The 14593-nt window shown below is 37.4% G+C and overlaps 1 protein-coding gene across 18 annotated transcripts in view; it reads left to right on the top strand.

Annotated features, from left to right (window-relative positions):
* SVIL (supervillin) overlaps positions 1-14593 on the top strand; it is a 172524-nt gene that overhangs the window by 133702 nt on the left and 24229 nt on the right. For 14 of the 18 annotated variants that reach the window (XM_087712569.1, XM_087712568.1, XM_087712560.1 and 11 more), the window contains 7 exons: positions 1589-1636; positions 2117-2194; positions 7196-7343; positions 8840-8929; positions 9009-9095; positions 13385-13562; positions 14395-14567. In XM_087712569.1, coding sequence (XP_087568695.1) covers positions 1589-1636; positions 2117-2194; positions 7196-7343; positions 8840-8929; positions 9009-9095; positions 13385-13562; positions 14395-14567 — 802 coding nt within the window. The remainder of the gene's footprint in view (positions 1-1588; positions 1637-2116; positions 2195-7195; positions 7344-8839; positions 8930-9008; positions 9096-13384; positions 13563-14394; positions 14568-14593) is intronic. The other 4 variants (XM_087712576.1, XM_087712577.1, XM_087712565.1 and 1 more) reach the window with 2 other exon arrangements.

Here is a 14593-nt window from a genome sequence, read left to right as displayed (position 1 = left end):
AAGAAGATTTCTTCCAATAACCAGTTCTCCAAACTGCTTGGAAAGTTAACAACCGGTTCTCACAAATGGGTGCAAACTGTCCAAATCTCACCATTGGACTGCATGTATTAATTAAAAGTTCTAAATATTTGTGAGATTTTTTTTCTGAAAAAGCATCTCTAAGATTACTCCAACTGGCTTTATGGCTTAAAAGAATCTTAAATTATGGGTCAGTACTATAACAATCATGCTGAGAATTGTTTGACAAATAGTTGGTGATAACTTCTTTATTTAATTCAAATCAGAGTTGCTGTTATTGTTGGTGCACACTATTAGGTAGAATTGGAGCAGTGTATACTTTTTCCTTATATGTTTTGCATGAACCTTGATACAAAAAAAAATATAACCATTAAATTAAATTTCATTGGAATAAAACTGGAATCGTTTTAAACAATAAAGTGGTGCCACCAATGCTTGAATAAACTTTAATTAGTAACCTTTTCGTTAAGATTGCAAATTATCTAGAAATTAAAGACAGTCCTAAAATATTTAGGCATGTTAATACTTTGAAATAATGTAAGAAACACCCCACCTTCAATTGTTTTAGCATACTTATGTAATGGTATGTGGGAATGACTTTGGGAGACAGAAGGAAGAGGCACAGCCAGCAGAATGATCAAATAAGAGGCAGATGAGCTCATAGAAGAAATTGGGGGAGATGGCACACATCTCACAAAGGACCCTCAGTTTCTTGGGTTATAAGGGTGAAGGGGAAAGATGTACTTTTGGATTTGCAAGATTCTATTAACGTAACATTACAATAAAGTAGAATTAGTACATATGGGTATGTTTCCTGTCTGGGCTATCTCACAATAAAATATTTCAGAATGAGGAATTTCAAAAGTTGATAGCTGTGAAGTCTAACCTTGACTCTTCTAAATGCAAATGTTTTAAATTAAGATTAAGTTGTATGGTATACATTAGTATGGAAATTATGAAGTTGTAATCGGTTTAATATTTTTAAAACATCCAGATAGGAGTAAAATTGTATCTGAAAAAGTCCTTTTTCACATTCTCTTTGTGTTTTAATTTTTTCCTTTTTTCCATAGTTTCACAATCATACAAGACCTCTCCCCACCAAAAAAAATCTCTCTATTAAATTAATTTTTCCAATAATGAAATGGCCACTCTTTATTACATTTACATTTTGAGCACCAGATTATCCACTAAGCTTGGGGGTCATTATGTCATAAGATTAACCAAACCAAACAATTTTAATTATACTTTATTCCAGCAAATGCCTCTTGCAAAAGATTAATCTTTCAAAACTTACTAAAAATGATCTTGACAAAATTGAACAGAAGGAGAAGTTACCATTTTAAATTGTTGTCTAAAGTATGAATATATTTCTAAAAAAAGAAGTGGTTAGTAATTGCTTTGTCCCTGTAGCTATCAGTTGGCAGCCTGTTGACATTGATAGCTTTTCTTCCTCTTTTTGTCACCTCTTAATTAGACAAGAAACCTTACAATTCAGGACCACAAGGTAGTTCTTTCCAATTTTTCCCTTCTCTCATTCTCTGCAATGTTTCCTGTCTGTTTCAACCTGTAGGAAGAAGGAGGAGGTTCAGATGATAAAGCCATATCTAAGCTTCTTTGGGTAAGCCTGACATGAATGCATAGCAGCTATTCTAGGCACGCAGGCTTATTGTTTTCTGGTTATGGCCAGCTTCATGTTCAAGCACTATGTGATAGTGGTGCATCACAATTATGGGCACTTCTTTGTTTCTAGCAAGAGCCAAATACATTACTAGCCAAAGTATTGCTGGTGTGATTAAAAGTCATTCTCCATGCTTGCTTTCTTCAAATCTTTCTATCATCACTAATCCTTCATCACTAATTCTTTCTATGGCTGCATCTGAGTGGCTATAATAAGTCTAACATTCTTGCATGGATTTTCTTGTTTGGTTATTACAAGCACGTTGGCTAGATTGACAAATCCTGAAACACTTGAGTGTAAGAACGTTCATCAATTATTTGATGTAAACTCATTTCTTCTTTTCTTCTCTTCTCTAACTGTCTAACATATCGTTTCCATGTCTTTCTAATTCTGTCCTATGCTTCTGCTCCCCGTTCATAGGAACCTGTCTATGCTTCTACTTATTCTCCTGCTATACTTGCTGCCCATAAACTTCATTCCTTCATACCTATTAATCAGGTGAGCAAATCTTGCATACTCTAGGCTAGGTCTTTAATTGAGCACTTATTCAACAAAGGTTTCCCCACCTCCATGTATATCAATCACATCTTTTCTGTCTGGAAGTTCTTAGAATTGTATTCCAATATATCAATAGTTGGAGAAATTTGTATAGAGTAAGACTCATTTCTTCTCTTCATTCTCTTTTTTAAAAATGTACTTTCAGTTCTAGCTCACTTCTTAGACATCAGTGATAATAAGCATAACAGGTCATTTACATTGTTTTCCAATATACAGTGTGTGAGAGAAAGATAATGGGGGGGACGGAGGGAGGGAGGGAGGGAGAGAGAGAGAGAGAGATGCCAATCAGCCTTAACACTTTTCTTGCCTAGATTTTCAAAAGTGGCTATACTATTGCCTTCTTCCTAGGATTGGCCCAATGTCACCCAGCTGATTTTGTAGGACCCAGAACTCTCAGTCTTCCAGTTTCTAGCCTGGTGCTTTAATCATTATATCAAACTGACTCCATAATCTGTAAAGTCAATAGTTTAAAAATATAAGAGTTTGCTTTCAGATTAGGAATTCATAATACATTTTGAACTGCAATGTGATAGAAACCTTCATAAAGTACATTTTATAGATATAAATTTCTTATCTCTTTAATCCTAAATTAAAGAAGGCAGCAATAGTGGAAGTTATGATTTATTTGCTTAATATATTTCACTACTTACATAGTCAAAGGTACTCCAAGAGTGATGTGCATATGATCAGTTACAAACACTGCCCACAAGCTGATAAAGTTTAAGGAGGAAAAAAACAAGAATTCTTAGAAATCTTTAATAATCTTACAGTATAACAATGAAAATAATTTAGTGAAGGAAAAAATGAGTCCAGAAAGAACCAGTGAAATTGTTTTAATTTCCCTTTAAAAAAAAAAAAACCTTCAGAAGTTTGCCTAATCACATTCTCCACAATAAATATCTTCAGTCAACATTCTGTTATTATTCTGGATATTTCTTAGCTCTTTTTCTCTAAAACAAACTCAAGTCTTCTGAATATACCTAGGAACATTTTGTATAAGAATCCAGAAGCTTGAACCAAGTTTCTGGGTTGGTAGCTAGATTTGCAAATTCTATTTTGCATTATCTTTGAAAATAACATTTATTAGTGTGAAGGCACCATTGTGACATGAAGTTCTTGATCACAAACACAAACCATTGCTTGATGTTCTAGATTTAAATTACCTTAAGTATGATAGTTTCTCTTTGTATTGCCTTAACAATTCAGATTGGAGATCTTGGAGTCCCTGCTTCAATTCTGACCCTATTTTTGTGCTGTATTTCTTTCTGATACTTGGATTTCTTTTATCTTAAGTCAATAGTGCTAGTTTGACACAACCAAACCTCCCCCCCCCCCAAGGAGTTTGACCATCATCTTTGGAGATGGAAGGTGAAATATTGACTTTTCTGCCTGTTTCTTTGGCTTAGCAATCACTGAAATGAAGCAGTTTTGAAAAGCAATGATCTCAAATATCATTGTATTCGGCACAGTTCTCAGAATATGCACATGCATTATTTGTGTGGCTGGATTTTACTTATATGAAGTGAGGGTTTTTTTTAAAATCTAGAGACTCAAATGGGTGTAAATGGCACTTATAGGCTGTGTATTTTTAGGAGTATAAGATGCACCTGTTCCCCCCCCCTCCCAAAAGAGCATGGAAATGGTAGTGTGTCTTATACACTGAATGCAACCATTTTTAGCCTCTTGAATCCCATTTTTGTGAAAAACAATCCATTTTTCGCAAAAGCAGAGGCTTTTTTGCCTTTCCTCAGCCCCTAGCAGCCCTCTGCAGGCTTCGGCAGGACCAGGGCAAGGCAGAAACAGGGGCATTTTTGCCTTGTCCCAACGCTGCTGAAACCTTCAGGGGGCTGAGGGAAGGCAAAAACTTTTTTTCTTACTTACCTACCTCTTCAAAATCTTGGTACATCTTATACACCGGTGCATCTAATAGTCCAAAAAATATGGTATATTAAAATTTACATTACTGTAGAAATAGACTTTACTTTATACAGTAAGGCATTTATTTCACTTTGTTCTGTATTCTTCCTTTAATATTTGTGAGCTAAGATACCATCCCAAAGATCACTTTTTGTATATTTGTGTTTTCCATCATGAAGCATTTCAGCATTGTTTATAAGGTCAAAAGTTAATATGATCTTAAGTAGATCATCTCTGGGGTATCTTACCAAATATTCTCACCTCAGGAATGAATAATCTTAACTTTATGCCTTCTATTTTATTGAATTCTGAATTGTTTGTACAAGCAATTCTTTTTATGAGAATTATGGTTATGAGACAGGGATAAATTATTCAGTTGTATCTTATCTTATTCAGATGACAGGATAAAGGTATCTGTCCAGAACATGTGATTGCAAGTTAATGATCCTTACTATAAAATGCATGGGTAATATTTAAATTATTTTTTAATGCCAAATAGCAGTAGCACTTAGTCTTATATACTGCTTCACAGTGCTTTACAGCATTCTTAGCTGTTTACAAAGCCAACATATTGCCCCCAACAACCTGGGTCTTCATTTTACCAACCTTGAAAGCGTGGAAGGTTGAATCAACCTTCAACTGGTCAGAATCGAATCCCTGGCAATGGACAGAGTTAGCCTGCAATATTGCATTCTAGTCACTATGCCATCATGGCTCCAAACATATAAGAGTTGTTTGGAGTTGGGCAGCATCAAATTGAATTAATTAATTAATTAATTAACTTTGTTGCTATAGTCCTATTTGATTCTTTGTCCTGATGTCCTTCAATTTCTGACATATAGCTCCTTGTATACTCATTAAAGCTCAAGTGAGACTTTTTGTCAATAGAAGTCCTGCATCCTTCTGGGGGGAAGTTTTGGGTTGTATGATTTTGTTCATTTGTGCAAGAATCATTTGTACTATTAGTTGCATAATATAATACATGGCTCTTTTTTGTTGTATAGTGGAAGTGAATCCAGGGTATGTGGATGTGCTTTATGATTCTACAAATACAGAATATTTTGTCAGGCTCTTATAGAAAAATTCTTATTTCAACTGATGGTCTACATCTTTTAGTGGGATTATATTGTTTATAACAGAATATATGAATTTGATGTATATTTGTCTTGTTTTTATAAAAGCATAAACTTATGTGGCAATCCTTGTTTTTTTCAGGATTTAGCTGGTGTTTTGTTTTTTTTGCATTTGGACTAGTAAATATTTATTAGCACATAGCTAATAAAAAATGTATAACATTATTTTTTTAACATGTCCTTCTTGCTTGTAGCCTTACGATTTATACTGATATTTTTTCCTGATTGCTTATTTGTTCCCTATGACTATCATTAAGCGTTGTACCTTATGATTCTTGATGAATGTGTCTTGTCTTTTTATGTACATTGAGAGCATATGCACCAAAGACAAATTCCTTGTATGTCCAATCATACTTGGCCAATAAAGAAATCTATTCTATTCTATAAAGAATTCTATAGAAAAAATTCCCAGGTGCTCACAAAACTTGAGCTGATTTTATTCTATTAGAAATCCTACACTTTGGCAAAGGACCATTAAATATAACAAATATTTTATTTTATTCTGCCTTCATTTTTAATTAAAATATGTAGCAAATCACATGGTTGTGCAGAAAGCAATGAGTGAAATAAGTTGGAGGAATAGTTTAAAAAGTTCTTAGTATTTAATCTACATGGTTCTCTCTAAATCTTGAGGTTGTTCTACAATAAGCGAAGTACAGGTTCATTCATTTCCAAGTGGTAACTAGTCCATATACACGCAAATTAAGAAAAAAAATCACCAGTTAATATTTTTGAGAAAATTATTTCTTGTGACATTTCTGCTAAAAGAAAGATAATACAGTTGTTGGCAATGCAGATGAATACTGCTGAAGAATTGTTGATTAAAGTGGAAATATTACCGCTTGATCGTGACCCGTCAAAACTGCGGTAGACGAAAGCATGTACCTGACGTCATCAGCAGCGCGACGAAAAAAATTAAAAATAAATTAAATTAAAATTAAAATTAAATTAAAGCAAGCCGATTCACATAAAGGTAAGGGTTAGGGTTAGGGTTAGGGTTAGGGTTAGGGTTAGGGTTAGGGTTAGATTAAGGGTTAGGGTTAGGTTAAGGGTTAGGGTTAGGTTTAGGGTTACGTTAAGCGTTAGGGTTAGGGTTAGGGTTAGGTTTAGGGTTAGGTTAAGGGTTAGGTTTAGGGTTAGGTTTAGGGTTAGGTTTGGAGGGGTTAGGGTAAGGTTTTCGCTTTAATTTTAAATTTACCGCTCACAGCGCGATGTTTTCATCGCGCTGTGATGATGTCACGTACGCGCTTTCGTCGAGCGCGCTTTTGTCTACCGCGGCTTTGTGGTGGAACCCCGCTTGATAAATGGATTGCTTTTATCTGAAAAAGGCATAATTTGTATTCTCCCAAACTACCAACTGTCATTTTTTCTTTATATAGAAAGGCACTATACATAGTAATCAACCAAATACTAAACATACAAAGGTTATTGACATTTAAATTAAATAAATAACCAGGTTATTTATTGTTGCACACTATGCTTGGGAACAAGTTTTGATATAATTTTGAGAAAATAAACAATTCCCATAGGACAGACTATTTGGAAAATTACAAATTCAATATCTGGCATTTCCAGTTAGATTAAATGGCAGGTGAGGGGGAAAATATCCATGACTGAAGCCTTGGATAAGATCATCGTATATGAAGCAGATCAAGGCTGTGATACAATTTTGCAACAGTTTTATAGATGCATTCATTGTACCTTGAAGGCCAAAAAAGGGACTTTTGTTCGATTCAATTGTATTATGAAAGAAAATAAGTACAGAGTACTTTGAAATCTTTAAAGTTCAAAATTTTAGTATAGCCACTTGAAACCCTAATCTAATCACTTAATCCTATCAAGAGATATATAAAATATTGATAACTACATTTATTCTTTGGAAAAAAAACAGAGGAATGTGGATACCTGTGAAAATCAAATGACAATTGAAGAAAGAAAGCAATTAATAAGTGTTCGAGAAGAAGCTTGGAAAGCTAAGGGCAAGGGAGCATCGAACGATTCTACCCAGTTTACAGTGGCTGGCAGAATGGTTAAAAAAGGTCAGCAAATTTATTTAATTTTATTTATTTGTTTGTTCAATTTCTATAGCTGCCCTTCTCATCCAAGTGATTCCGGGCAGCTTACAATTGTAAAACAGTTAAAACAATTAAAAACAAGGAATCAGTAAATTTATCCTGTGTATCTGGATTTTTAAAAAGTTAGAAACCTGAAGCAACCCAAAAAGATTTTGCCAAGGATTTATGTTGCCTTCATAATTTTTTATTTTGATCTGCATATTATTTAAGTAGTCATTTCAGTGATATTTAAAATTCAATTGGGCAGAATATCACCAGCAGCAGAAACCGCAAACTATTTCTGTTCTCAAGTCTGCAATGTTTTTATATCTTGATGTACATAATAGGTTTCCATTGAAATGAGAAACAAAATACACCATACTGGAGTGAGCGAACTGATTACATCTCATGAAACCACTTAAATGAAATATCATACTATTTTTACGATGCATTTATATTTTCTTCCAGCAGCTTAACTGATGGGCTTTTCTATTAGGAATAAAGAAATTTTCTTGGTTTCTTCAGAGCGCAGCTGTCTGTGAAAGCCCAATTAAAAAAATAGAAACACATGGCCAGCTTTTTATCTAGTTTAGATGTTGCTTAGTTAGTTAGAACATTAATATTCCTTACCAACAATCATTTGTATATAAGGCTGCCTGGTATTATAGTTTAACAATATTTAACATTAAGGTGAAAAATTCACTTGTATAGTCTAACTTTTTATTCTATCCAACAGCCACATTTGCACAGAAGGAGTTAACAATCTGCAAATGGTAGGCTAGAACTGAGCCTCCAGGCACAAATGCCCATGGATTTATTTCTTAAGCACTCTAGAGAATTTAGAATGAAATTTTAAAGAAGTCCTTAAAACTTCTTCAAGGATTCCTCATTGAGAAAAAAGAAAGTTATTCTGTCAGAGGTGTCAATCACTATTAGATCTTCTAAATTATAATATTGGGAAATGTTGGCAGACCATGGAAATGGCAAATTGTAAGATCTAACAAAAACTAGAACTCAATGAGCTATATGTTATTTTGTTAGCATATTTCAGTGATTTCTTGCAATATGATTAGACAGGCTAGGCAAGACTGCCTTGAAAACATAACATGTGCTTTACCCTAAATATGTTTCTGGAGATTTGCCACAATTGCTCCAGCAATTGCTCATCTTTTTAATTACTATATTAAAGCAAGGAATTGGGTTATTTGTATCTTCAAAAATTCTGTTTGATTCCCCTAAAAGCTACCCATATTGCCTATTATTCACAGAATCTGACATTTTACTTATTTAGTTGATTTAAGCATTTGGTGAATGCACAATTTATTCAGAAATAGAGTCTCTTAATGTCCTTCAAGGAATATACCTATGCCAGCCCTTTTTGATTGCCTGAAAAGTTTCGGGCATGCCTGAAAACTAGATTGTGCAGAAAATTGGAAACATCCATTCTTTGATATGAAATTAAGTATTTTATTATTCCACAGGGTTAGCATCACCAACTGCCGTCTCTTCAGTGACATCTCCTTTCTGCAGCAGACTAAAATCAACCTCCTCTATTTCAAAACCCCTGGAAGGTAAGTCGTTAAAATATGTAAGAACAGTTTGAATTATTCTTTTTAAAAAGTTGATTGTTTTTACTTTTATTTTCTTTAGAAATTGAAGCTAGGCCAGATATGCAGTTAGAATCAGACATGAAGTTGGATAAACTGGAAACTTTCTTAGGAAGACTCAACAACAAAGGTCTGTAAAGTCTTAAGAAGGCAGCCTGTCTTTTAATTTGCTGTCCTGCGTAAAGAAATGTACACATTATTCCAATAATGGTCTATGGCCTATATTAAGAATTATAAGTAAAGACTCATAAGCAAAAATGTATTTTCTTAAGCAGATGGATAGCACCTTGTAGGATGTAACATATACATTTAGTTCATGCTTGATAATGTTCATTGTTCAAAATATTCAATGATCTAAATATTTTCATACGTTTTTCACACGTAGAAACTTTTAAGACATATTAACTTGTACTCCCGTAATTCTCCAGCAAATTTGCTAACTGTGGAATGCTGGGAATTGAAGCCCTCACAGTTTCCAAGTTTGAAATACAATGCTTCAAATGGTTTATATATATATATTTGTACAGAAATATTAATAGTATAAGTATTCTTTATTTTAAAAATTGCTACAGTAAGTCTTCCTGCTAACCATAACTAAATTAGAAAATGTTATAATGGCTATATAGAAGGCTATAGAAGAGCCAAGGTGGCGCAGTGGTTAAATGCAGCACTGCAGGCTACTGCTAGATCAGCAGGTCAGCGGTTCAAATCTCACCGGCTCAGGGTTGACTCAGCCTTCCATCCTTCCAAGGTGGGTAAAATGAGGACCCAGATTGTTGGGGGCAATATGCTGACTCTCTGTAAACCGCTTAGAGAGGCCTGAAAGGCCTATGAAGCGGTATATAAGTCTACTGCTATTGCTATTGCTATTGCTATTTTTTTTAATAAAAAAAAACAAAACTGAAAAATAATGATGTTCCAGAGAACACAAAATATATTTCTCATGACAGTTAGGGAGCAAACATGTCTGAGACGTAGATTATTTTGAACTTTAATCTTTGAGTTTCTGATTGACATACACCATGGTCGTTTGTTTAGTTCAAGGGTAGTCAACCTTTTTATACCTACCACCCACTTTTGTATCTCTATTAGTAGTAAAATTTTCTAAGCGCCCACCAGTTCCACAGTAATTGTGATTTATAAAGTAGGGAAGTAACTTTACTTTATAAAATTTATAAAGCAGAGTTACAGCAAACCCCTACCGCCCACCATGAAAGCTGGAACGCCCACTAGTGGGCGCTAGGGACCAGGTTGACTACCACTGGTTTAGTTACTTCATACTAAAGGGGCAGGATGAATAATTAAAATAGATTTTTGCTACCATGTTTTTGCCATCTTCTTTTAGACGGTATTACAGTTTTTAATAGATAAGAGAGAGGGAGTGTTGTTCACCTTTACTTAAAGCAACTGATTTTTTGTTAAACTATTATATGAAATGCTGCTCGAGTGAGAGAATATACATTTTGACCATCTTGTTGCTAGCCCTTTCCAACTTGGTGTTTTCAAATGTCCCAGGTAACCATTCCCATAGCCCCTACTCATTGATCATTGAGGCTGTGAGAGCTAAAAATTGTCATCACTTCTCTATTCACCAGAGAAAATTCCATTTGTTTCTGCAACCAATTTTTTTTTTAATCTTCTAGTTTGCTTATAAATCTTTGTCTAGCATACAAACAATAGGAAATTCATGGTCAAATAACTAGTATACCTTTCAGATTAAAGTATAAGACCAGGCTATCTAGCTATAATGCTAGTTCTCCAGTATTGCCAACAAGATACTTGTAGACAGTCTACAAGCAGGACATCGAAGAAGTTGCATTGCGCATTGTTTCCTCTTAAAAGTGTCATACCATATGAAAACCACTGACTGCTGACAACCTTTTGTACACTTTCTAAATTTGTCAATTTCCACTTTACAACTCTTTGAGTTATTTAAAGAGTTTAAAGTGTTTAGAGTTTTATTTAGCTTGTATGCCACCCTATTCCCGGAAGACTCAGGGCGGCTAACAATAAGAAGGGAAGGGGGGGGGGTACAAAAATAAAAACAACAATTAAAATTCATCAACAGTCATAACATAGAATGGGGCTGGATAATTCAACAGCCCCAGGCCTGCCGGAACAGCCAGGTCTTAGTTGCTTTGCGGAAGGCCGGAAGGGTAGTAAGGGTCCGGATCTCAACGGGAAGATCGTTCCATAGGGCCGGAGCAGCTACAGAGAAGGCCCTCCCCCGGGGGGTCGCCAGCCGACATTGGCCGGCAGATGGAATCCGGAGGAGGCCTAGTCTGTGGGATCTAATAGGTCTTTAGGAGGTGACTGGCAAGAGGCGGTCTCTCAGGTAATCAGGTCCGATACCATGTAGGGCTTTAAAAGTAACAACTAGCACCTTGAAGCGTGTCCAGAGACCAATGGGAAGCCAGTGCAGCTCGCGGAGGATAGGTGTAATGTGGGTGTACCTAGGTTCACCCACAATCGCTCACGCGGCTGCATTCTGGACTAGCTGAAGTCTTTGAACACTCTTCATGGGAAGCAGCCCCATGTAGAGTGCGTTACAGTAATCCAGTCTTGAGGTGACGAGAGCGTGAGTGACTTCGAAGGGCCTCCCGGTCCAGATAGGGTCGCAATTGGTGCACCAGGCGAACCTGGGCAAAGGCCCCCCTGGTCACAGCCGACAGATGATGTTCTAGAGTCAGCTGCAGATCCAGGAGGACTCCCAAATTGCGAGCCCTCTCTGAGGGGCGTATAATTTCACCCCTGAGGCTGAGAGATAGAATAGCTGGACCATCCTTGGGAGGAAGCATCAATAGCCACTCGGCCTTGTCGGGATTGAGCACAAGCTTGTTCGTTCCCATCCAGACCCTGACAACCTCCAGGCACTGGCACATCACTTCTACCGCTTCACTGAGTTGGCAAAGGGCGGACAGATACAATTGTGTATCGTCTGCATATTGATAATATTTAACCCCGTGCTGGCATATGATCTCACCCAGCGGCTTCATGTAGATGTTAAATAGGAGGGGGGACAGGACCGAACTCTGCGGCACCCCATAATTGAGGGGCCTAGGGGTCGATCTCTGCCCTCCAACCAATATCGACTGCGACCTGTCCGAGAGGTAGGAGGAGAACCACCGAAGAACGGTGTCTTCCACTCCCACCTCCCACAACCATTGCAGAAGGATACCATGGTGTATGGTATCGAAGGCCACTGAGAGGTCAAGAAGCACTAGGATAGAGGAATAACCCCTATCCCTGGCTCCCCAGAGATCAACGATCAGCGCGACCAAAGCAGTTTCCGTGCTGTAACCAGGCCTGAAACCGGACTGAAAGGAATCCAGATAATTGGTTTCATCCAAGGACCGTCGGAGTTGAAAGGCCACCACTTTCTCAACAACCTTCCCTACAAAGGGGAGGTTGGAGACTGGATGATAGTTACTCAAAATGGCTGGATCCAGAGAAGGTTTCTTCAGGAGGGGTCTCACCACCGCATCCTTTAGGAGGTGTGGGAAGGACCCCTCCCAGAGAGAGGTGTTAACTATCTTCTGGATCCAGCCACGTGTCACCTCCCTGCTGGTCAAGATCAGCCAGGAGGGACACGGGTCCAGTATACAAGTGGAGGCACTCACCGCTCCCATGGCCTTGTCCACTTCCTCAGGAGCAACAAGTTGAAACTTGCTTCATAAAATTCGCTCAAGACCTTCCCCCGGTACCTCGGTTGGTACCGTGCAATTGGAGTCCAGATCTGTCCGAATCCAAGCGACTTTATCCGTTAGAAACTGAACAAATTCCTCAGCTCTACCCTGTAAAGGGTCATCCGCATCCCTCCCAAGAGGGAGCAGGCTATTCTAAACAAGGCGGCTGGGCGCAATTCAGCGGATGCAATAAGAGTGGCAAAATGCACACATTTCCGTATTGCCACGAGATAGGTCCTGATAAAGGCTCTCATCAGTGCTCGGTCCGGCTCGGAGTTACTGGCCCTCCAGCGGTGCTCTAGGCCATCTCTTTTGGCGCTTCATCTCCCGGAGTTCCTCGGTGAATCAAGGAGCTCTCCTGGATCCACTACCTCAGAGAGGTCATAAAGGCGCAAACCGGTTTAGGGCCCCCGCCGCTGCTGTATTCCAAGCAGCGACTAAGGACTCCACCGGATTGTGGACGAGAGTGTCATGTATTTCTCCAAGCACCGTCTGAAATCCCATAGGGTCCATCAGGCACCTGGGGCGGAACCACCTAATCGGTTCCTCCTCCCTACAGTGATTGATTGATAATAAAGAACCATCCAACCAACCAACCATACCAAAAGTGGTATGCTTTTATGTACCAAATCGACAGACCAGCACTAAAATGAATGTTTTTGTGATAGAAATTTTAAAGTCAAAGACTGCTATAATATACAATATTACTATATAATCTTAATGTATTCTGTAGTTGCTGGAATGCAGGATACAGTCTTGACAGTCACAGGAAAGTCTGTGAAAGAAGTCATGAAATTGGATGACGAAGAAACATTTTCCAAATTTTACCGATGCATGAGTTTTCCACCTCCCTCTTTGCCTGTGGAGTTGGATGAAGACTTTGATGCCATATTTAATCCCAATTCACCAAAGTGAGTAATTTTCCTTTCATTCCTTTAAAATTAGTGGAAGTGTAAGGACCAAGAATAAGTCATTTCTGATATATCATGCTGCAAATTTGGATTATCACTTCTGTTAACTTCTTTTCTGCGTGTTTATGGTTGGAATACTTCCAGTTTTTCTTCTTTTGTCTTCCTGCATCTTATTCCTCATCTGATTCAGGAGGTGACAGAAGAATCAAATTTTCACAAAGGAAATGCTAAAGAAAAAACATTGGAAAATAAAAACTCTATAATTTGAAGAAAATGAGAGGGAGACAAATAGTGGTTGTAACAATTTATTAAATTAGCATTTAGGGAATTTTCAGCCCAAATATAATACTTCCCATATTAATTCTGTCTTTCTATTGAGGTTGTCATATCAAATCACAAGAATATTGAGCAAATCACAGGATTGAAAATCATAATGCAAGAAATAGTCAAAGCATCCAACTCTCCTTCTATAAGTAGTTACATGTTCCTTTTTCACTGCAGAAGCTATGTTCACCCTTCCACTACTCACAAGGCCAACTTTATTGTGTGGGTCACAATCACTTTGTTAAGGTGTTGCTCTGTAGCCCCTTCAGAATGATTTATATGGTGTCACAGCAGTTCTGATGTGTTTTGTTGTTTAGGCACAATAAGACGACAGCTTTAGGCACAAGAGGGTATTTGAGCCTCTAGTTTTGGCTGACAAGCCTTCAATGCAGCCTTTGCTTTTCTGGATATTGGTTAGTTGTAGATGTAGAGGTTAGTTGTATTCCGTGCCTTTAAGAAAAGCTGGTGATAAATGGTAGGTTAAGTGGGAAGATCTTTTGCTTTTCAGGCTGATTTCTTCAGTAACAGAGCACAAACGGGCTGTGAGGCCTACACGCAGAGTCCAGGCCTCCAAGAACCCTTTAAAATTGCTAGCAGCAAGAGAAGACATTCTTCATGAATACACAGAGCAGAGATTAAATGTGGCCTTCGTGGAGTCGAAGAGGATGAAAGTTGAAAAAAGTAAGTTTAGGGTTCCAAGCTAAATA

Source organism: Thamnophis sirtalis, unplaced genomic scaffold, assembly GCF_051295495.1.
Source record: "Thamnophis sirtalis isolate CommonGarterSnake01/CBP01778 unplaced genomic scaffold, rThaSir2_p1.2 scaffold_4, whole genome shotgun sequence".
Taxonomy (NCBI): Eukaryota; Metazoa; Chordata; class Lepidosauria; order Squamata; family Natricidae; genus Thamnophis; species Thamnophis sirtalis.
This window is presented reverse-complemented; position numbering and strand designations above follow the sequence as displayed.